Source organism: Podarcis bocagei (assembly GCF_964188305.1).
Source record: "Podarcis bocagei genome assembly, chromosome: 9".
NCBI lineage: Eukaryota > Metazoa > Chordata > Lepidosauria > Squamata > Lacertidae > Podarcis > Podarcis bocagei.
In genome coordinates, this window is record NC_138134.1 from 78,251,224 (window position 1) to 78,273,824 (window position 22,601).

A 22,601-nucleotide genomic window follows, 5' to 3' on the forward strand; every position below is an offset into this window, starting at 1 on the left:
CTCCTGTGTCTTCTCCTCTTCCCTTCTGTGGTTTCCACCATTTTGTGCTTTAAAAAATGTAAAAAAAAATCCTCATGTGTATTCCTCCCTATCATCTTGAATATGAATGAGGAGGGAGTATGGGGGTATTAGTGTGAGCCCAGCAGGGCTGTGGAGTTCCAGAGAGGCTCACTTAAGTGTGATCAGGCCAGGGACTTCCCACTTCTCTCACACAGAGCAGGGACACTTTGTTTTCTATACAAAAAAGTTTCAGAAGGTAGGTAGGAGGCTTCCTCCTCCTGACTCAGAATCAAGTCTGCTTTCACGTCCTGTGGGGGTGAGGCTGTTGGCTTTCACACACCGTTGGAAGGATGTCAGCTCAGACAGGTAGGTGATGGAGACAGTAACACAGGGATATGCTCTAAAGTTTGCATCTCATCCTTGAGGCATTTTTGTCCCAACACCTTGTTCCCAGGTTCTGGAGAAGCACCAGAATTTTTGGTGGCTATAAATCATCTCCTGGAAGTGTGTGTGTGTGTGTGTGTGTGTGTGTGTGTGTGTGTGTGTAGTGAGAGCTGGACCAATAAAGAAGGCTGATCACCAAAGAATGAATTCTGGTGCTGGAGGAGACTCTTGAGAGTCCCATGGACTGCAAGAAGATCAAACCTCTCCATTCTGAAGGAAATCAGCCCTGAGTGCTCACTGGAAGGACAGATCCTGAAGCTGAGGCTCCAATACTTTGGCCACCTCATGAGAAGAGAAGACTCCCTGGAAAAGACCCTGATGTTTGGAAAGATGGAGGGCACAAGGAGAAGGGGATGACGGAGGATGAGAAGGTGGGACTGTGTTCTCGAAGCTACCAGCATGAGTTTGACCAAACTGCGGTAGGCAGTGGAAGACAGGAGTGCCTGGCGTGCTCTGGTCCATGGGGTCATGAAGAGTTGGACAAGACTAAACAACAAATACACACACACACACACACACACACACACACACACATATATTCTTTATATAATTAATTTTACAACATACCAAAATTTAAAAAAGAAAAACTTGGAAAGCAAACAATGTATCATATATGTTTTATTTCAGCTCCCCTCCCCATTCTTTCTGCAGTTCCTTGCTTTTATAATATTTTACTGCATCATCTATTGGAAAACAAAATCATCAAACCAGTTGGTCCTTAACAGAGGAAATAAGGGGTCTATTCGATATTCAAAATATTCACTCCAGAATGACATCCAAATGATCTTTTCTGTTAGGCAATATTTTCCCAATCTTCCAGCCCAGCTATAAGGCTTCTAGCAAATATGTAAACTAAGTATTTTCCAAGAAGAAGAAGAGTTTGGATTTGATATCCCGCTTTATCACTACCCTAAGGAGTCTCAAAGCGGCTGACATTCTCCTTTCCCTTCCTCCCCCACAACAAACACTCTGTGAGGTGAGTGGGGCTGAGAGACTTCAGAGAAGTGTGACTGGCCCAAGGTCACCCAGCAGCTGCATGTGGAGGAGCGGGGAATCGAACCTGGTTCACCAGATTACGAGTCCACTGCTCTTAACCACTACACCACGCTGGCTCCCGGACTTTCTGCTCTATGTGGAATGCTGATTGGCTGGCTGCCAGTCCCAGTTAGGGAGCAGCAGAAGCTGAATGGGAAGAGTTCTAGAATGTTCTGCATCAAAGTAGGAGGTGGTTGGAGCTGTTGAAGGAAGGAACATCTGTCTGCAGGAAGAAGCTGAGGCCAAGAGAAGATCAGCTGATGGGAGCACCACGGTATCCAAATAGGGGCAGAATTGGGTGGGGGATGTTATTCGTATGAAACTGCCTTGTACTTAAGGATGGGTAGATTAGTCGGTTTCTCATCCATGTCACTTTCACATGTGTTTCATATGTGTTTATTCATAAGTCCATTCCATCCTGTTTCTATGCTGAGGTGTGAATTTTGACAAGAAAGAAAATTCGGTATGAAAAATTGTATTCAAATATGAGTTTTAAACACAAACTAAGTGTTTAGATATATATATATTATTTCGGCACACACGTTTCTGAATGTATTTATCACAAAGTACACAAGTGTGTGTGGTGTTGTTGTTGTTTAAAAATGCATTTGTATTTAATTTGAGCCAAGGACCATATCACAAAATTTGGAAATGCGAAAAACCCAAATGATAATTACATTTTGAGCTGCTTATTTGTTCAGGAGGTGCAAATTAGGTCGGTCTGCTTAAGAAGGCAGACAGAACAAAATTCTCTGTCCCTCTTTTCACTGAGTCAGAGAATTCCCTGCCTTGCCCAGTGCTGCGTGATCTGACATGGTCACCCACACTTCAAAATCTCAGGCATTGCTTTGCTGCTGCTGGAGATCCCAGAGGCTTTCTGGGTGCAAATGCTGTGTTAACTATGCTCCACAAAACTGCAGCCAGCCTATCATACAAAGCAGGAGGAGCATAAGAATGAACGTTATGAGTGCTCCTTAAGTACTCCATTCGTCTTAATGTAGCCTTCATCAACCAGGTCTGTTGCAGGTCGTTTTGGATTACAATTCCCATCAGCCCCAGCCAAATACCATTAGGAGGATGCCAGGTTTGTGAAGGATGTCTTTTAGTTACAGTTTAAGCAGTCTACAAACCTATTTATGTATGCTACAACAGCAGCAAGAGTCTTGTTATCACAAGGATGGAAGAATGAGGAAGTCCCGACGAAAAAACAATGGCAAGAAAAACTGATGAGCTATGCAAAGTTGGCAAAGTTGACATATAAACTGTGTGAGAAGGACAATCGTGATTTCAAGGAAGAATTGGAACTATTTACAAACTATTTTAAAAGACCACAAAAGGATTTGTGGTCTTGGCAGGTTTTGAATAAACATCCACAAATTCATTAGTAGAAAGACTCTCCTCCCTGGAAGAGAGGGGAGTGGTTGTGGACGGGAGCCCGAGCACCGCCCCTACCAGGGGGCGTAGCCCCCTGCCTCCACCTCACCTGGCTGGCGCCCACGCCCCTCGGGAGGCAGCCAACCAGGTGCCTCGGAGGGGGCGTGTTCAGCAGCCTTTTGCTGCGGTGCCAGCCTCTCCCCGGCCTCATTCTTCGCCATCATCTCGTTGCGAGTCACCCACCCTCCACTCCCTTAGAGTTAGGGCTTAGGTCATTGGCCTTGCTATAGTTGTCTAGGGGGCCTGGTAGGAGTTTTTCCATTTGGCATTAGGCTTTTTGGTTTTTTCGCCTACCTCGTAGCAATCGTCACAACTTTTGTGGTATTGGTGGGTAGGTTAGGCATTGGAATAATGTGTTGTGGTGTGTCGAAGGGCTAGGTGTGGCCATCGCCTATGCCTTCAATTTTTGGGTATTCCGTTAAAGGAATCTGGCGGTCGTGTGTTCTGTCCGATGCCTGCTTGGCGGGAGGCCATAGCACGACCCTCGGTGACATCAGGATTAGCATCAACAGGCTCCACCTACTGGTGAATAAACCCACTTGCTTTAGAGATCCAATGCCTAAGCCAATACCTTTTCCACTGCTGTAATCAATAAAGTTGTGGCCTTTCCATGCCCATTAACCTTATATCATGTGTCCTTGTGTATTCATTCCGCATCGCGGGGGTCGGGTCCTCGAACCACAACTTATGACAGATAAGGCAATGATATGTACAATTTTATAACATGCAGAGAATAATATGTATAAACAAATCAGAGAGAGGAGCCGAGGGAAGTCTTTGGAGGGTGGGAGTGGGAGGGAAGGGGGAAATGGGAAAATGTAATTGGATATATTGATTTATAAATTGATCTGCTAAAAGTGATGATAATAATAATAAAAATATTTTAAAAAACAAAGTCCATTATATATTTCCGTAGAGAACAATCCAGGTGGAGAAGCCAGTGAAAATGAATAGGCAAAATGAAGAAAGGCAGTAGTCCCCCATCAGGAGGTAAGTTGTTTCTAATTTTATTTTCAGTTCACAGGAATACAAACCATATTTTTATATTTGGAGCAAGGCCCAGGGGGCTCCATTCTGTCTGCTTTCCTTGCTTGTTTCTCTTTAACTGGAGAGAGGATGTGAGAGACACAGCTACTCCCAGTTTGGGCTTCTTTCTCCATTTAAGAATTAGGGATGGGGAGAAACTCAGCTCAGTTCACATTTAAAGGTGTACTTATCTGATTCTCACTGTCCAGAACAACATGCAAACTGAAACAGAGCCATACTCTGAAACTCACACTTCTCCAAATTTGTCCAGCCAAGCAATGTTTATTTAAAAACACACACACATGTATTAGCAGTAGGTGTGCATAAAAATGCATGCATTGATAAAAATAACATACAAAAAAACTTTAGCGTAAGGTAATTCCTTTGCAAATTTGTAGATTAGGCAAATTGCAATAAAATATGTGCATATTAAGAGAAATTCGCACTAAAACACTGGCGAATTTTCATTAGAATGTGTTTTTTTAAAAAATAATAATAATCACAATCTAGTCTGGAAATGTGGAGAACTGAATTAAGAATTGGAAAAAATGAGAAATTGACATCTTTGCCCATCCCCAATGAGCAAAAAATCTTACCTGGTCTTCTGCAAGCCCTCTGCTTCCTCTTTCTTTTTCATCCCTGCCCCCTGTCACACGCTGCTTACTATGGCTTACTACAGGGGTCAGCAGACTTTTTCAGCAGGGGGCACCACGGTCCACTGTCCCTCAGACCTTGCGGGGGGCAGGACTATATTTGGGGGGGTGAACAAATTCCTATGCTCCACAAATAACCCAGAGATGCATTTTTAATAATAGCACACATTCTACTCATGTAAAAACACACAGATTCCCAGACCGTCCGCGGGCAGGATTTTGAAGGCAATTGGGCTGGATACGGCCCCTGGGCCTAAGTTTTCCAACCCATGGCTTAGTTCTTGGTCTCTAAAAGCTCAGAGAAGTAGCCACGTATTGACTTGGTGTATAAATGTCAACAACAAAAGTGCCAGAAAAATTTCAGTGGGTAGAAAATTCCAAAAATGGGGCATCATGGCAGAAAAGTTCCATTAGCGAATCACTGCCAAATTTATAGATCTTAACTTCCAGCCAGGAACATGAAGAGAAAGAAGAACTCCTCCAGGTGTTTAAGAAATTCAGTAATTTATACATGTAGAATTCAGATGAAAATGTCTAGTTAAAATCAGTGGGACTCTGCCTATCTTTCTGAATATAAGCCTTTATATTTTGCAATGCTTAGCAAGGTTTTGTTGTTGTTGTGTCTGTGTGTACTCTATATGGAGTAAGTTAGGTGTTATTGACTATTGCCTTCTATTGATCATGATGTTTATTTTATACTGGCATTGTTGATGTACAGGGGGAAAGGCTAGGGGAAACAAGAAGCCAACGCTGGCCCACCCAACTCACAAGCTGAGGTGACTGCCTCAGGTGGCGGAATCCATGAAGGCAGCAGATCCAGCCTCTAAGGATCCAGCCTATGTTATGACCAATAGGTCCTTTTCATCTGTTTAGTGTTTAGCATAAATGAGACCAGTAGTACACTCTAGGAAAGCGCAAGTAAACCTCAGACAACCAACGCTGGATTTTCTCTGTAACATTGCTTTATTGATTAACAAGCATGACAAGACAGGGAACATGCACTCAATCACACAAACATCCATACTGTCAGAGGCTTAATGCTGTCCAGCTGGCATAGATAAGACTCCGGGCTCCAAGCCAGTTCCAAACTATTTGATTTATTTGACAAAGTTCAAAAGTACATCTCCAGCGTTTCAATTAGCGTCCGTCCCCTTGTTGCACAGTTGCCGCGTCTACTCTTTTTTTTTTTCCTTTTCCGTACCCAGCATGCAAGTCTGCAGAAACCCCTCCCCTGACTTCCTCTGTGTACAGAATGACTTGTTCCCGGCTCATCCTCCTCCCTCTCTACGTCAGACTCACTGTCAGACGACAGGCTGCTAATGATCTCTTTCGGCTCTCTATAATTGCTGGTTTCTGTTCTTTCATCTTTTCCCGTTTGCCTCTCCCTGGCACATACATCTCCCATACTCACCACTCTACACTGGATTGATCAGACCCAGTAAGAAACACGAGTGACCGGACGACAGCTGTCAATGTCTGGCACATAACTGAGGCTGTAAGGCTTTACCATTTATACACCTTGGTCTTCCGTTACACAACTCCTTACTCCTTGTTCTTGGCATGTTTTTGGCATCTCACATCCTTGTCCTCAGCATCATCTTGCAACTCTTATCTTATCTAAACATTGTGTAAAGTTCTACAGCCCACCTCCAAGCCTCCTTGCACGTACCGTTCCCGGCACACACTGTTTTTGCCAAAACATTATGATGTTTTCCACATTCCATTAGTGCTTATGCAACACAGTTCGTGATCATTTCAAAGGCATTGCATCCATTTTGTGATGTTCTTCAGCCATCTTTTCGGCCCGTGCAAACTACCATTTGCTACACCTGCTGGTGCTGTAGTGGCGGCAATGGTGGCAAGGTGTATTGAAGGATCTCGACCATAACCTGTTGAAGGATCTCAGCCATAACCTGTTGAATATTGCAGAGCATACGCAGACTGTCCAGAAGCAGTCGGTTGCTAGCTGGCAGGATGAAGCAGGAACAAGACGCTGCTATTAGTAACTTTGTTACTTATAGGTTTATTATTTACAGCAGACTCACAAGTTACTATATACAGGATACTCTTGGAAAACTGGCCCCCTCGGGAGAGGCTGGCCCCTCTCCCAGGCTCCTGGGACCTGTTTACCGGTGATCTTCCCTGGCTGGCATCCCGGCAGTCCAGGGAGATCTTGATAGGCGACACCTCCCTGATGAAAGGTGCACACCCCCTTCCCTCTTGCATAGCAGCAGGAGAAAGAAGATAGTCAGAAAGTCTGCTACATCTCTACAGTTTATTTCTAACTGTACAACTGTACAAAAACATGTCCGTTCACTCAGACTTCCCCGAGCAACTGACTCAGACTTCCTTCACACAAGCAACAGGAAGGTCTCATGTTACACAAAGAACAGATCTCTGAGAAATCCCTGGAGCTTCCTGTCCCACGGTTAGCTCCATCATGTGATGTAAACATCCAGCTGCTTGTTCGCAGCTGCGTAGTAGTCATATCCCAACAGATACAGACATGGATCTTAACTCTTTCTGAACAAATTCCAACTAACTCTCAGAACAACATTGACCAACCAGCCACTATCCAACAGGAAGGTCATGTGTCATCATGCCTATGTGAGTGGCCTCGTCCAATAGCAGAGTTGTATCCAAGGTCCCATATCTCTAGGCAGAATAACTCCCTCTGCTCAGTCTTCTTGGTCTTCGGCCAACTCCTTAATTGCTTTTGTGGGAAGCTGCATCAGATAGCACATAGGCAAAAATCCCAACAGGGTGCTCCTTGGAAGACAGAGGGAAGATTTGTGACAAGCCCATAGTTATCAAGTTATCAAGCTTTCAGTCCAGTGTAGGTTTATTGAGCAGCAGCTTTCAAAGCTTTTGTGGTTTAGGTGCTGCTGGCTAAAGCCAGAATATATGAACAAGCTTATCCACTGGGATGATGCCAGGATGCTTTCTATGGGTGGTCCAAGGACAATTTCCGTTCCTTTTTTTCCTTCCAGAGACACTGCCTGATGAGGAGGAATCTTACTATGGTGAATGGGCTGTTGGGTTCCTGTGTGTCCTCATGCTTTCTATCTCAACTGTGCTGCTTGTTCTGTGTAAGTTCCTACTCTTATAGCAAAGAATATGAAGAACCCTTTCAAAAAGAGGGGAGGCACAACCCTACCTCCATTAAGTCCTTGTACTCCCCATTGACTTGATTCAATCTATGTGGAAACCCCCCACCAGCTAAGCTCTGCACAAAGAGGTAGCTGATTGCCACATTCCACTTGCGCTCCAGTGCACTGTCTCCTTTCGTATGTCAACGCCTTTTCCAGGACTGAGCAATGGCATTAGAAATTGAGTCCTTGTGACCATTGCAGAGGGAGGCATGTGTGTGCTATGCTCAGAATGACCATCTCACTAGGTTGTGTCTAAACAGTACTCCTTTTCTACCTTCCTTGGTATTAGATTATTTGGAATCACAAGAAGTAGCACTAAAGATCAATGCTATGCAGAGGATTCGGGAATTCATGGTCAGTCGAAATCAGTCCTTTGAACACATGAACGGTAAGTAATGAGTTGCAGTGTTGATGCTCAAGTCCTTTCCCTCTCTCCCACGCTGGGTCATCATCCCATTCCTGAAGGAGGGCTTACAGTCATGTAAAGAGGGAGTATTGCCCACCTGTCTTCCAATGCCTCTTCTCTAAGAATACCCTTCTATTCCATTCACAATATTCAGCAGTTGTGTAACCCCATATGGAACCCAAGATTCCCCCTTCAGTTTTGGAGGGCAGTTAGGAGCAGGCCATTTCCCCCACTTGCTCCAGAGGCAAGGCTATCAAATGACTTTGGGCTCAGTACCTTTAAATGCCAGTCTATAGTTAGAGACCAATTCATTCCGTTTCCTCTGCAAAACCCTCCCATTAACCTATATATACAGACAAACAACAGAAGTGTAAATGGAAGCCAAACTCTGCATTGCCAGCCAGACGGCACAGGTTTACATCAGACTTTCTTTCTCTTGTTACCGGAACTGTCCAAGGGCCTATAACTCCACCCAGACCAAGACAGAATGTAACTTGTGAGGCTCTGTCTGTTGTCCGAATTGGACAGCTCCCCAGGGTGGGTGTACAGTCATACCTCAGGTTACAGACACTTCAGGTTGTGTGTTTTCAGGTTGTGCACCGCGCTAAACCCGGAAGTACTGGAATGGGTTACTTCCGGGTTTTGGCGCTCGCACATGCACAGAAGCGCTAAATCGTGCTTTGTACATGCACAGAAGTGCCGAATTGCAACACCCGGGCATGCGCAGATGTGGCGCTGTGGGTTGCGAACGTGCCTCCTGCACGGATCACGTTCACAACCCGAGCATCCACTGTACAGTGTACTGCTTTGCCATTTTTTAAAACATGCCGTTCCTATATTACTCCAAGCCTGGAAGACTGGGTTTCCCATGGATGTTAATTCTCTTCAGTAGATGAATCACCCAAGAACTGTCTCCCTGCCACAGTATAAGGGGTTAGGGTTAGGGTTGACTTCAGGAGCCAATTATTAGGATAGATTAAGGTCGAGGGGGTGACTTTCTGTCTAATCTTCTTCAGGCAGGGGTTAGTTATATGCCCACTTATTTGTGTTTACGGGAACAGAAGGTAATGGTTTCTTGAACTGCAAGAAATATTCCATAATTCCTTTTTTCATTCAGCTGCAATTGTGTCCTGAAACCAGGGGAGAGTTCTCCTACTGGCTCGGACCAAGCCCAAAGTCATTTGCATAGCCCTGCTTCTGAGGCAAGTGGGAGGAGCAAGCCATTCCTGGGTAACTTCCATCTATTGAAGAGAAAGGAAGTTCGCAGTAAGTCCAACATACCTTTTTGCCAAAGAATCTGATGAAGTTTAGTCCTGAGGAATTGCAGCAGAAGTTCACTAGCTGATTCCCCTTTCTTTGGTCCATTTTGTTTGAACTCATCAAAACTTCTCACACAGAACATTGCAATGTGCTCTATGTGAGGCTGCCCTTGGAAGAAACTTCAACTGGTCCAAAATGTAGTGGCCAGTTACTGGGCAGGGTTCCTCTTAGATCTTAGATAGTCCATTTTTAATTATTGCTGGCTTTTAAAAAAGTGACATGGAGGGAAGTGTGTGTTTGTGTAAGGAAGGGCTAGAATTGCTAATAAACAGTTTAAACTTCAATTCAGTGATGCATTTATACTTTTTCTCTCTTACCTGGGAGGAAATCCCATTGCATCTGGAAGATCTATAGCAGGGGTCATCAACCTGGTCCCTACCGCCCACTAGTGGGCATTTCAGGATTCTAGGTGGGCTGTAGTGGGTTCTACGGCGCAAGCTGAATCCTCCTTCCATTGAGCACTGGTGGGCAGTAAGGAAATTTTACCATCAAAAAAGATGCATTAGTGGGCAGTAGGTATAAAAAGGTTGACTACCCCTGATCTATAGGATCACAGCTGTAGTCACTGCAAGGTGATCTCTAGGGTTTGGGGGCAGAGTTGGTGGGATGAGAGCTTCACCAAGTTGAGTTGCGGGTGGGGGACCAGGGATAGATATAACTAACTGGGCAATCTGCGCACGGAATCATTGCACCCTTTGCAGGATCATGTCCATAAGAGCCATTTCCCGTACACAATCATGGGGGTTGAGACAAAGGGACACTGATATAATGGCATACACTAACCAGGATCCCTCCCTCTTGGTGATCCCTGCTGCAGAGAATCAGGACTGCTCCCATCAGCATAACCCTGGGATCTGCTTCTTGTCTTATGCCAGAGCGCAACAGAATGTAACGCAATTACCGTAATTTTCTGATCCTAAGGTGATATTATTTCTGTAGAAATAATTGGCTAAAACTGTGTGTCTTCTTATACATGGAAAGCTGAGGGGTGATGGGCGATTTGGCGTGTATTTGGTTGCTGTGGCAAGGCCTGCTGATGATTGGCTGTGTCTGCGGCAATTGGGCGTTTGATTTGTGGCGTGCGTGCCATCTGCTGTGGTTTCGTTGAGTGTGCAGTTGGGCATTCCGCCCCCCAAAAAACTTAACATCTCTGGGCAGTCTCCCCCTCCAAAATTTTATTTTTTGTCCCCAAAAATATGGGTTGTCTTATACATGGGGGCGTGTTATACATGGAAAAATACAGTACTCTGTGTGTGTGTGTGTGTGTGTGTGTGTGTGTGTGTGTGTGTGTGTTTTGAGATCTCCCTGACTTGATCCACTACAACTTTTTAGATTCGGCAATACTCAGTGAAGCTCAGAAGTTACTGCAGGAAGTGGTCAAGATAGATTCTAAAATTTTTGAATTACAGCTATCAATTGGTAAGTTACTCTATGCGACTGTGATGCAAACAAATCAGAGGACAAGGAGAACCTTGCCCAGCCGAATCTGTACCTCCTGAAAGTCCCACAGCCTCTGAACATGGTGGTGGTCCCTTTTTGCATCTGGCCACTCTTGAGCCTCAACCATGTGCCTTCCCACATAGTCCAAAGCACGTGGAGCAAAACTCCCATCAGCCTCAGCCAGCACAGGAGCTTACCAGGCGGGGGAAGGGTGCCCTATTAAATAAATAATTACATTTTATTTATATCCCACCCACCCCACCCTTTGCCAAAGCCGGGCTCAGAGCAGCTAACATCATACAAGTAAGACAATGCATAAAAACAAGCAATCAATAAATTGAGATACATCCCACGATTAATTCAAACAAACTGGACAAGTGGCAATCTTCAGTTTAAAATTGAAGGTGGTTACCAACTGTTTCCGCTAATATTATGAGTACCTGTGAGCGGGCTGGGAACCTCCTTCGTGCTTGTTCTTATACAAGGAGAAAATGAGTCAGACTGAACCCTGGCCAAAGGCCTGGCGGAACAGCTCCGTCTTGCAGGCCCTGCGAAAAGATGTCAAATCTCACAGGGCCCTAGTCTCTTGTGACAGAGCATTCCACCAGGCCAGGGCCACAGCCAAAAAGGCACTGGCTCTGGTCAAGGCCAGTCTGATCTCTCTGGGACCCAGAATCTTTAGGATGTTGTTATTTGCAGACCGTAAGGTCCTCCGTGGGGCATACCAGGAGAGGCGGACCCATAGGTACGAGGGTCCTAGGCTGTATAGGGCTTTAAAGGTTAAAACCAGCACCTTAAACTTGATCCTGTACTCCACTGGGAGCCAGTGCAACTGGTATAGCACTGGGTGAATGTGATCCCAAGGCAAGGACCCCATAAGGAGTCTCGCCGTGGCATTCTGCACCCGCTGGATTTTCTGGGTCATTTTCAAGGGCAGCCCCACGTAGAATGAGTTACAATAATCAAGCCTGGAGGTGACCGTCGCATGGATCACAGTGGCAAGGTCGGGGCGAGAGAGGTAAGGGACCAACTGCTTAGCTTGGCGGAGATGAAAAAATGCCACCTTTGTAATAGCTGTAACCTGCGCCTCCATAGAAAGGGTGGCATCAAAGACTACATCCAAACTCCTGAGGGAAGGCGCCGGCACTAATTGCGCCCCCACAAGGGATGGGATTTGGCCCCCCAACCCCATATCATCTTGACTCAGCCAAAGGACCTCTGTCTTCGAAGGATTTAACTTCAACCGGCTCCCACGTAAACATCCAGCCACAGCTTCCAAACTAAAAAGTTGCACCGGGCAAGAGCTAGTGGATGCAATGGAGGCTGAGAAGTAAGACTTCTTTGCAGCCTTCATTGCCATCTCATAGATTTTCATAAACGCCCTATAAGATGTTCTTGTGGCTCCGTCACGGGCACCCTGCCATACTCGCTCTAGCCGTCTGAGGTCCCGCTTCATTTTCCGGAGCTCCTCGGTAAACCGGGGAGCCCAGTTTCTGCGGGGTCGCAGAGGACGCCTAGGTGCGATCTCATCGATGGCCGCCAAGCTCAGTCAATGAGTCGCCAGGGGGAGCAGGGTCCCGCAAGGCCTGACGGAATCCATCAGGGTCCATCAGCCTCCACGGGTAAGCCCAAATAGGCTCGCCACCTAAGGAGGGTGGGGGCGGGAAGTCAATCCTGGCCTTCAGTGCATAGTGATCAGACCATGGCACCTCCATCAAGGGGGACATGATCACATCTACGCCTGCACCAAAGATCAAATCCAGCGTGAGGCCTGCTTGATGTATGGGGCCCGAAACAAACTGGGAGAGCCCTAGAACCTCAAGCTGGTTGTGAGATTCAAATGTTGCTCCTCTTCCTCGCCAGCTCTAGCAACTGATTTGCATTGCCAGGATAGGAGCCAACTTCCGGGGGCTAAGGTCCCTTTGCCCCTCCCAACTGTGTCTGTTACAGTGTTTCCTAATTAGATGTAAACAATAAATCTATAATGTTTTGCCCAGGTTTGATTCCCTGTTTTGAGATATCACAAATGTTCTTGGGAATGAGCCAACAGTGTGACGCGGCAGCTAAAAAAGCCAATGCAATTCTGGGCTGCATCAATAGGAGTATAGCATCTAGATCAAGGGAAGTAATAGTGCCACTGTATTCTGCTCTGGTCAGACCTCACCTGGAGTACTGTGTCCAGTTCTGGGCACCACAGTTCAAGAAGGACACTGACAAACTGGAACGTGTCCAGAGGAGGGCAACCAAAATGGTCAAAGGCCTGGAAACGATGCCTTATGAGGAACGGCTAAGGGAGCTGGGCATGTTTAGCCTGGAGAAGAGGAGGTTAAGGGGTGATATGATAGCCATGTTCAAATATATAAAAGGATGTCACATAGAGGAAGGAGAAAGGTTGTTTTCTGCTACTCCAGAGAAGCGGACACGGAGCAATGGATCCAAACTACAAGAAAGAAGATTCCACCTAAACATTAGGAAGAACTTCCTGACAGTAAGAGCTGTTCGACAGTGGAATTTGCTGCCAAGGAGTGTGGTGGAGTCTCCTACTTTGGAGGTCTTTAAGCAGAGGCTTGACAACCATATGTCAGGAGTGCTCTGATGGTGTTTCCTGCTTGGCAGGGGGTTGGACTCGATGGCCCTTGTGGTCTCTTCCAACTCTATGATTCTATGATTCTATGTACTGGAATGTTGCAGGGTTGGATTATGTCAAAACTCTGGCTTGTATCATATTGGCACTTAATGAAATACATGTACTTCTGAGATGCATATTAAAATCTGCAGAGATCTAAAAGCTGGTTCCTAATGTCCGCCTTTCTTGTTCTCGGTGGGTTCCTTTTATGATCCGGCCACGTTGGCTCAAAGACGCCTTCATTGAAAGGATATCCACTGGGTGGAAGCAACATGATGGCCACCTCTATTACCTTGACGCTTATGAAACGGCATTTTTTTATGCCCGAAGGGCATGTAGAAACAGAAATGCTACTTTGACTCCCATCACAACTGCTAGCGAGGAGGTAAGCCTAACAATGGGATGCTAGAAGGCAAATGCATTCACATCACAATGATTTTACAATCTGACCCTTGAGTGAAGTGGGGGCCCCAAAGCACCCTTCTATGTCGCTGAGGAGGACCATAGAGGGGGGACCAACTGGATGGTACTATTTGACAGAAGCCAATAATAATAATAATAATAATAATAATAATAATAATAATAATAATTTATTGTGTATTATTTATACCCCGCCCATCTGGCTGGGCTTCCCCAGCCACTCTGGGCGGCTTCCAAAAGAATATTAAAATACTGTGATACATCAAACATTAAAAGCTTCCCTAAACAGGGCTGCCTTCAGATGTCTTCTAAAGTCTGGTAGTTGTTGTTCTCTTTGACATCTGGTGGGAGGGCGTTCCACAGGGAGGGCGCCACTACCGAGAAGGCCCTCTGCCTGGTTCCCTGTAACTTGGCTTCTCACAGCGAGGGAACCGCCAGAAGGCCCTTGGTGCTGGACCTCAGTGTCCGGGTAGAACGATGGGGGTGGAGATGCTCCTTCAGGCATACTGGACCGAGGCCGTTTAGTAGCTCCTCTGCTGGGTTATATTCGCACTTATGTTTCGTGCTTCTGAGTGCTTTTATGATGCCTTAGCATGGTGGTGCTTTACTTGGAAGTCACCTTGTTTTGTTATGTTTTGTTTTGTTTTGATCTTTCATATTTTAATATTTCCCTTTCCCTTTCGATTCTATATATGGGGGTGGGATGGATGTTTGGGTGGGCTGGGGAATTTGTTAGATTTTGATGAATTTGTAATTTTTGCAGTTTTTGTTTGTATTGTTTTATTGTTTTCTGGGTTGTTTTTGTTTTTTGTTTTTATTGTTTTAAGGTTTTATTGTTCTAGGCTGCGAAAGAATAATATTAATTGCCATCAATGGAGGCCACTATGAGGCCTGGGATTGCTACCGTGGAGGGGCGAGGGAGGTATGGCGGTGGGGGCAGATGTTACAGGCGAAGGGGATCGAGATATGGATACGCTCGTACCCTTTCCAATCTGCGCCCCATCCCGAGGGACGAGGGTAGGGTGAGCAAGGATTACTCACCTCCGTCACTGGTGCTGTGCAATGCCAGGTCTATAGGCAATAAAACCGCCACCCTGCGGGATTTCTTTATCTCGCAGGGGGTCGACCTGGCTTGTGTGACAGAGACCTGGGTGCGCGAAGGGGCAACAGTTACCTTACGAGAGATGGCGCCCCCGGGTTTCTCTGTCCTCCACCAGTCGCGGACTGTGGGCCGGGGGGGAGGGGTGGCATTATTAATCCGGGAAGATTGTCCTTTCAGGGCTCTACCATCGCCATCGATCCCCGGCATCGAATGTGTTGGCCTAGTGTGGGGCTCCGAGGAGAGCTTGGCTGTCTGGCTGGTGTACCGGCCACCTAGCGCACCAGCAGCCACCCTGTCAGGCCTATTGGAGGCGGTGGCCGGCTGGGCCTTGGAGTTCCCTAACCTATTGGTATTGGGAGACTTCAACTTCCACGCTGATGCCACTCCCTCCTCACAGGCTCTGGACCTGGTGTCTTCCATGGCGACACTAGGGCTCTCCCAGTTTGTTTCGGGCCCCACACATCAAGCAGGCCACACGCTGGATTTGATCTTTGGCGCCGGTATAGATGTGATCATGTCTCCTTCGATGAAGGTGCCATGGTCTGATCACTACGCTCTGAAAGCCAGGATTGACTTTCCACCCCCACCCTGCTTAGGTGGCGAGCCGATTTGGGCTCGCCCGCGGAGGCTGATGGACCCTGATAGATTCCGTCAAGCCTTGCGGGACCTTGCTCCCCCTGGCGACTCATTGACTGAGCTTGTTGAGGGCTGGAATATCCAGCTCCTGGCAGCCATCGATGAGATCGCACCTAAGCGCCCTCTGCGACCCCGCAGAAACCGGGCTCCCTGGTTTACCGAGGAGCTCCGGAAAATGAAGCGGGACCTCAGACGGCTAGAGCGAGTATGGCGGGGTGCCCGTGACGGAGCCTCAAGAACATCTTATAGGGCTTTTATGAAAACCTACGAGATGGCGGTGAAGGCTGCTAAGAAGTCATACTTCTCGGCCTCCATTGCATCCGCTAGCTCTCGCCCAGCGCAATTATTTAGTATAATCAGGTCTTTAACGTCCCTTGAGGGACAGCCAAATTTAAATAACAAATTGACACACGGCTGTGAGGCATTTGCGAGCTTTTTTGCGGAGAAGGTCTTGTCGCTCCGCCATGACCTCCCTGCCAATTTGGATACAATAAAGGAACTGGAGGCCCCTCGACTGTCCTCGGGTCCAGTATTGGACCACTTCGACCAGATATCCCCAGCCGATGTGGACAGACTCCTCCGAGCTGGAAAGCCCACCACCTGTCCTCTCGACCCGTGCCCGTCTTGGCTGATTAGAGCGTGTCCAGACGAGGTGCGGGCCCTCCTGGGGGATATCATCAATTTGTCCCTTGGCACGGGGACATTCCCAGGGGAACTGAAGGAGGCAGTGGTGCGCCCGCTCTTAAAGAAAACATCATTAGATCCTTTAGATCTATCCAATTACCGCCCGGTTTCGAATCTTCCGTTCCTGGGTAAGGTGATTGAGAGAGCGGTTGCTGAACAGCTTGGTGGGTTTCTGGATGAAACATCGGCTCTGGATCCATTCCAGTCCGGCTTCCGCGCTGGTCATGGGACCGAGACGGCTCTGGTCGCCCTAACAGATGACCTTCGTAGACAGCTGGATCGAGGCGGGTCGGGGCTGCTGATTCTTCTAGATCTATCAGCAGCTTTCGACATGGTCGATCACGAACTTCTGGACCACCGCCTTGCCGACGTGGGGATCCAGGGCACAGTCCTTCAATGGCTGCGCTCGTTTCTCTCTGGTCGGGGACAGAGGGTGGCGCTTGGGGGGGAATTGTCATCGCGCCACTCCTTGGTGTGTGGAGTACCTCAGGGTGCGATACTCTCCCCGATGCTTTTCAACATCTTTATGCGCCCCCTCGCCCAGCTTGTTCGGAGTTTTGGGCTGGGTTGTCATCAGTATGCCGATGACACCCAACTCTATCTGTTGATGGATGGCCATCCTGACTCGGCCCCAGACACACTGACCAGATGTTTGGAAGCTGTGGCTGGATGGTTACGTAGGAGCCGGTTGAAGCTAAATCCTTCGAAGACAGAGGTCCTGTGGCTGGGACGGGGCGATATGGGATTGGGGGGGCAACTCCCATCTCTTGCGGGGGCGCAATTAGTGCCAGCACCGTCCGTTAAGAGTTTGGGTGTAATCTTCGACACCTCCCTTTCCATGGAGGCGCAGATTGCAGCTATAACAAAGGCGGCATTTTTCCATCTCCGCCAAGCTAAGCAGTTGGCTCCTTACCTCTCTCGCCCTGACCTAGCCACTGTGATCCACGCGACGGTCACCTCCAGACTGGATTATTGTAACTCGCTCTACGTGGGGCTGCCCTTGAGACTGACCCAGAAACTCCAGCGGGTGCAGAATGCTGCAGCGAGACTCCTTACGAGGTCTTCGCTGCGAGATCACATTCACCCGGTGCTATACCAGCTGCACTGGCTCCCGGTGGAGTACAGGATCAGGTTTAAGGTGCTGGTTTTAACCTTTAAAGCCCTATATGGCCTAGGACCCTCGTACCTACGGGACCGCCTCTCCTGGTATGCCCCACAGAGAAACCTACGGTCTTCAAATAAAAACATCTTGAAGGTCCCAGGCCTCAGAGAGGTTAGGCTGGCCTCAACTAGAGCCAGGGCTTTTTCGGCTGTGGCTCCGATCTGGTGGAACGCTCTGTCACAAGAGACCAGGGCCTTGCGGGACTTGACATCTTTCCGCAGGGCCTGCAAGACAGAGCTGTTCCACCAGGCCTTTGGCCAAGGCACAGCCTGACTCCCTCCCTCGGCAATCTTCGCAGAGCTCTGGCCCAATGGTTGCCAGTGGCTTGAATTAATTAATTTTTATAATGAATGATTTTAGAATGTTGTTTATGTTGTACTTTTGTACTGTTTTATTGTTGTTAGCCGCCCTGAGCCCGGCTTCGGCTGGGGAGGGCGGGATATAAATAAAATTTATTATTATTATTATTATTATATTTGATTTTACAGATATAAATTTATAACAAAACCAAATACATATCCATATAGAGATTTCTCTGAAACTCGAGACTTCCCCCATCCTCTCCATGGGTCCTATTGTCAACAGTTTCAACTGCATATTATTTCCTAGTCTATATTTTATATCTATCCATACTGTCCATAGTATTTGTTACACTACAAGCAAGATTAAAATCCTGCTAATGTTTTCATCTGCTTGCAGATTTATTCTCCTAAATAAATTCTAATTTTTTCCCATTCTTTCTTGAAGTTTTTCTCTTCTTAGCTCCTGAGCTTTCTGGTCAGTTTTGCCATTTCAGCGTAGTCTTGGTTTGCTATTGTTCTCTGATAGAGACTCTTTCTTCTTTCCATCTCTGGGCTAGTAGCATCCGTGCTGCTGTTGTCGCATACATGAAGAGTCTTTTCTGTTCCTTTGGGATGTTGGTACCTACAATTCCTAATAAGAAGGCTGCTGGGTTGTTGTTTTTTTCCAAAAGTTATTTTAAACTATTTTTTCCAATTCATTGTATATCATTTCCCAGAAAGCCTTTATTGCCTTACTTCAGGCATGTCCAACAGGTAGATCATGATCTACCGGAAGATCACTGGATGTCTGTGGTAGATCACTAGTAGATCATTGGCTCCCCCCCAAAGAAGTTGAACAACTGTGGCTCTCCTAAAAAAAGCTCAACCTCCTCCTTGAAAAAACTCAACAACTTTGACCTGAATCCAAAAATGGGGGGGGGGTAGATCACTGCCAGTTCTTAACTCTGTGAGTAGATTGCAGTCTCTTGGGAGTTGGCCAGCCCTGCCTTACTTGAAAGCCACCTTGCATGTGGAGATGCGCCACTCAAGCCACACAGCCCCTTCCCTGCAACCTAAAGTGGTACAATCTGGGAAATGCTCCCTGTCACACGTCAGCATGGATGGTTGGTTTCTCAGAAAGATGCTGAAGTAGAATAACCAATGTGGTGCTTCTGCCCCAGCAAATCCGCTCCACTTCCCTGTGGGGAGGAGTTGCGGTGGACCGCACAGCCACCCACTCTCCTCCGGGGGCGGGGAACGAAGTCCCGCGTTGCCCAGGGGATCCCGGTCATGTCATCGACCAGCCAGCTAATCCAGCAGCTGGTGGGGGCGTGGCCGGGAACACTTAAAATCAGGCACGAGCCAGAGGGCTTCCTCTTGGCTCGCTTCTTCAAACTCCCTCCCTCCCTATTTTACAGGTTTTTCTTCAATGGCCTTGCTATGGACCTAGGTTGGTCACCGTTTTGGTTGATGTGTTGTATCAGAAACTGTGAATCAGATTGATTTGCCCTTAAATGTGAACTCAGTTGAATTTCCCCCTTACCCCTTATTCCAGGTGAAGACACTCTATTTCTGTCTTGCAGACTTTTGTGGAATCACTGTCCAAGGCATCCAAACAAAGTGTATGGATTGGACTCTTAAAAGATGGCAAAAGCTGGAAGTGGATTGATGGTAAGACGCCATTCACAACCAGGTGGGTCCATGAAAAAGCTTCTCTGCAGCCTTTTATTGTATAGACTTTCTCAAAAATAACGTTACTAAGAGCTCTTCCAGACTTTCACTATTTTCGGGTGGCATTCAATTGACAAATTCAGGTTGTGCAATTCAACCTGTTTCTCTTCGAAATGGAATTCTGTGATAAGGAAAGTGTTTGATAACGCTTGCTTGCGGTAACATAGAATCATAGAATTGTAGAGTTGGAAGGGACCCTGAGGGTCATCTAGTCCAACCCCCTAACATCCCTGACAGATGGCCATCCAGCCTCTGCTTAACACCTCCAAGGAAGTTGACAATCTCCCAAGGGAGACCGTTCCACTGTTGAACAGCTCTTACTTCCAGAAAGTTCTTCCTGATGTTGATCTGCAATCTCTTGTAACTTGAATCCATTGGTTCAAATTCAAATTCTCAAACCATCTACTTAGTGTGAGAAGTCTGCTTCTACTTTAGTGCTAAGAGTCTGCACACTGCACAGAGCTTTTTTTTTCCCCATAGCAAAAGTAGAGCGCCATTCTGGATTGATTTGTATTGCCTCTTCTTTTCAGCTTTTGGGAGCCAGGTCAGCCAGACTCGTGGGGTCCCTTAAGGGAAGATTGTGTTGAAATTCGAATGAATTGTGCAACCCCAGGAAACTGTTGGAACAATGTTAGCTGCGATGAGAGAAAAGCTGCAGTTTGTAGGGTGAGTCCAGAAGAAAGGTGGATGACGTAAGTCGCAAGTGCTGCTCTCCCTGATCTACAGGCAAAAGGGGGGGGGGAATGGACAGGGCGCCATTTTGCTGCAAGTCAGCTTACCACCTTATGAAAACGGTGCGTGAAAAAACTCCACTCCTAGTTAATCCTACTTCCTCAAGGCCGGAAAAATAGAACTTATTTTGAACCCCACAAAGATGGACACCAAAAAATAATGCATGAATTACTTCAGTCATATCCCACTCTCCATGACAACAAATCAGAGTGAGTATACATGAACATTCCCCTTCCCTGGATTTTGACTTTTCCTTCAGATCTGGCGAATCCATGCATTAAAAGTTGTGAAAAAGCAATGCTTTGTTGTTGGCACCGATTATGGCAGCCCTACGGGGGCTGAACAAAATACAGTGGTACCTCGGGTTGCATACGCTTCAGGTTACAGACTCCACTAACCCAGAAATAATACCTCGGGTTAATAACTTTGCTTCAGGATGAGAACAGAAATTGTGTGGCAGCAGCAGGAGGCTCCATTAGCTAAAGTGGTGATTCAGGTTAAGAACAGTTTCATGTTAAGAACGGACCTCGGGAACGAATTAAGTACTTAACCTGAGATACCACTGTATCCTACAGTTGCTATCGGTCCTGATTGTGGGGCCAAGTACTGAAGTGAAGGGAACCACGTCAGCCAAGGAGGTTTAAGAAGGAATGGGGCAGAGCTAGGCTCCTCTTCCAAATATCCGAGACGGGGCATAGGTCTGAGGCCATAGGTTGCCTAGACAGCTAGTTAGCAGGTAGTGTTCTTGTGTATTACTTGCACATTAGGATCTGATGTAAGCGAGTGCTTCACCAATAATGAATTAAAGAACCAGTCGCTTGTCCTTGTTCATTCGGGTGTGTTTGGGAAAGGCAGTGTCAAGGCTTGAGCCTAGCGTAGGTCAGCAACAAAAAGCAATAAATCACCCGAGGCCAATGAAGTTAAATCTTTATTCAAAGAAACAAACCACAGCTCAAGCCCAGTGGTTTTAGCAACTGAAGGTCCCCACCTTCCCACGCCTCTAGGGCTCCTCCTCTCCTGGGTTTTCCCCACGCAGTCTCAAACTGCATCTGCGCACAACTAATCTCCGTTCCACTCTTTTCATAGGCGCCGACTCCATGGGGCCTGAGGGGGCTCGAGCCCCCTCAAAAAATTTTGGGGGGGGGCTCAGCCCCCCCAATAATCTCGGGCGCCCTTCCAGCAGAGCGCCGCCGCCGTCCCCCGCCTCCTCCCCACCTGCTCCTTCGCCAGCCAGCCAGCCAGCCGCGCGCCCTAATCGGAGAGCCCCGGCCGTCCCCCGCGAGATTAGGGAATCCCCGGGGGCGGGGGCTCCTGCCTCGCTGCTTCGCAGCACCACCGCCACTGCCAAGGCACTGCCGGAAATCCCGCGAGAACAGGGGAATCCCGACTGGCCACACCTCCCAGCCAGCCAATCGGCTGGCTGGGGGGCGTGGCTTGCCCTATTTAGGGCCGGAGCCACTTTATTTGCATATTCATGAGCTTATTTATTATTCATGAGCTTTCCCGGGCCCCCCCAATATTTTTTATAAGTCCGCGTCCCTGACTCTTTTCATATTTCTCTGCACGTTATCATAGGTCGGGGGGAGGGTAGCTGGTCGCAGCAGGAGGTGGAGACTCCCTGGATTATTCAGCGCCTCTTGCCGCCCTCCTCTCCAGCCTCTGCTTCAGCCTCAGAGTCTGGACTGCAGTCTGCCACCGCCTCTTCCTGCTCACTAAACTCTGTTGCCCTTCCAGCTTCCAACGTCTCCTCCTCCCAGTCTCCTCCCTCTGGCCACTCACCATCAGCCCAACACCAATCCCCTGGCTCTGAGCCTTCTTCCCCTGATGGTTCCCTGGCTGATGCCTCCTACCACTTTTCTGCATCCGACCAGTCCACAACAGGCAGGAGAGGCCACGCTCCATGCCTGCTGCCATGGCTGAAAATGAGAAGCTAGTTTTAGAGCATGGGTAGGCAAACTAAGGCCTGGGGGCCAGATCCAACCCAATCGCCTTCTAAATCCGGCCCACAGATGGTCCAGGAATCAGTGTGTTTTTACATGAGTAGAATGTGTGCTTTTATTTCAAATGCATCTCTGGGTTATTTGTGGGGCATAGGAATTCATTTTTATTTTTATTTTCAAAATATAGTCCAGCCCCCCACAAGATCTGAGGGACAGTGGACTGGCCCCCGCTGAAAAAATTTGCTGACCCCTGTTTTAGTGTGCGTGTCTGTGTATAGTTGTTATATATTCTGTGCTTCCATCCTGCACCCCACACAACTGCCCCATGCCCCAGTCCCATTCATTGGAGCTGTCAAGTGAGTGCATATGGACCCAAG

At 47.4% G+C, this 22,601-nt stretch overlaps 1 protein-coding gene across 2 annotated transcripts; it reads left to right on the forward strand.

The window, feature by feature from the left end:
• Positions 1-1,579: 1,579 nt before the first annotated feature.
• On the forward strand, positions 1,580-20,286 carry LOC308595277 (CD209 antigen-like protein C). 2 transcript variants are annotated; one of them, XM_081209256.1, is made up of 8 exons: positions 1,580-1,753; positions 3,830-3,903; positions 7,583-7,681; positions 8,034-8,132; positions 10,803-10,889; positions 13,770-13,921; positions 19,377-19,514; positions 20,083-20,286. In XM_081209256.1, exons 2-7 carry the CDS (start codon positions 3,873-3,875, stop codon positions 19,488-19,490), a joined length of 582 nt encoding a protein of 193 aa, XP_081065382.1. In that variant the 5' UTR covers positions 1,580-1,753; positions 3,830-3,872; the 3' UTR covers positions 19,491-19,514; positions 20,083-20,286. The 2 variants fall into 2 exon arrangements, with proteins under 2 accessions (XP_081065382.1, XP_081065381.1); XM_081209255.1 differs by having other exon boundaries at positions 1,593-1,753; positions 19,405-19,514.
• Positions 20,287-22,601: the final 2,315 nt, after the last annotated feature.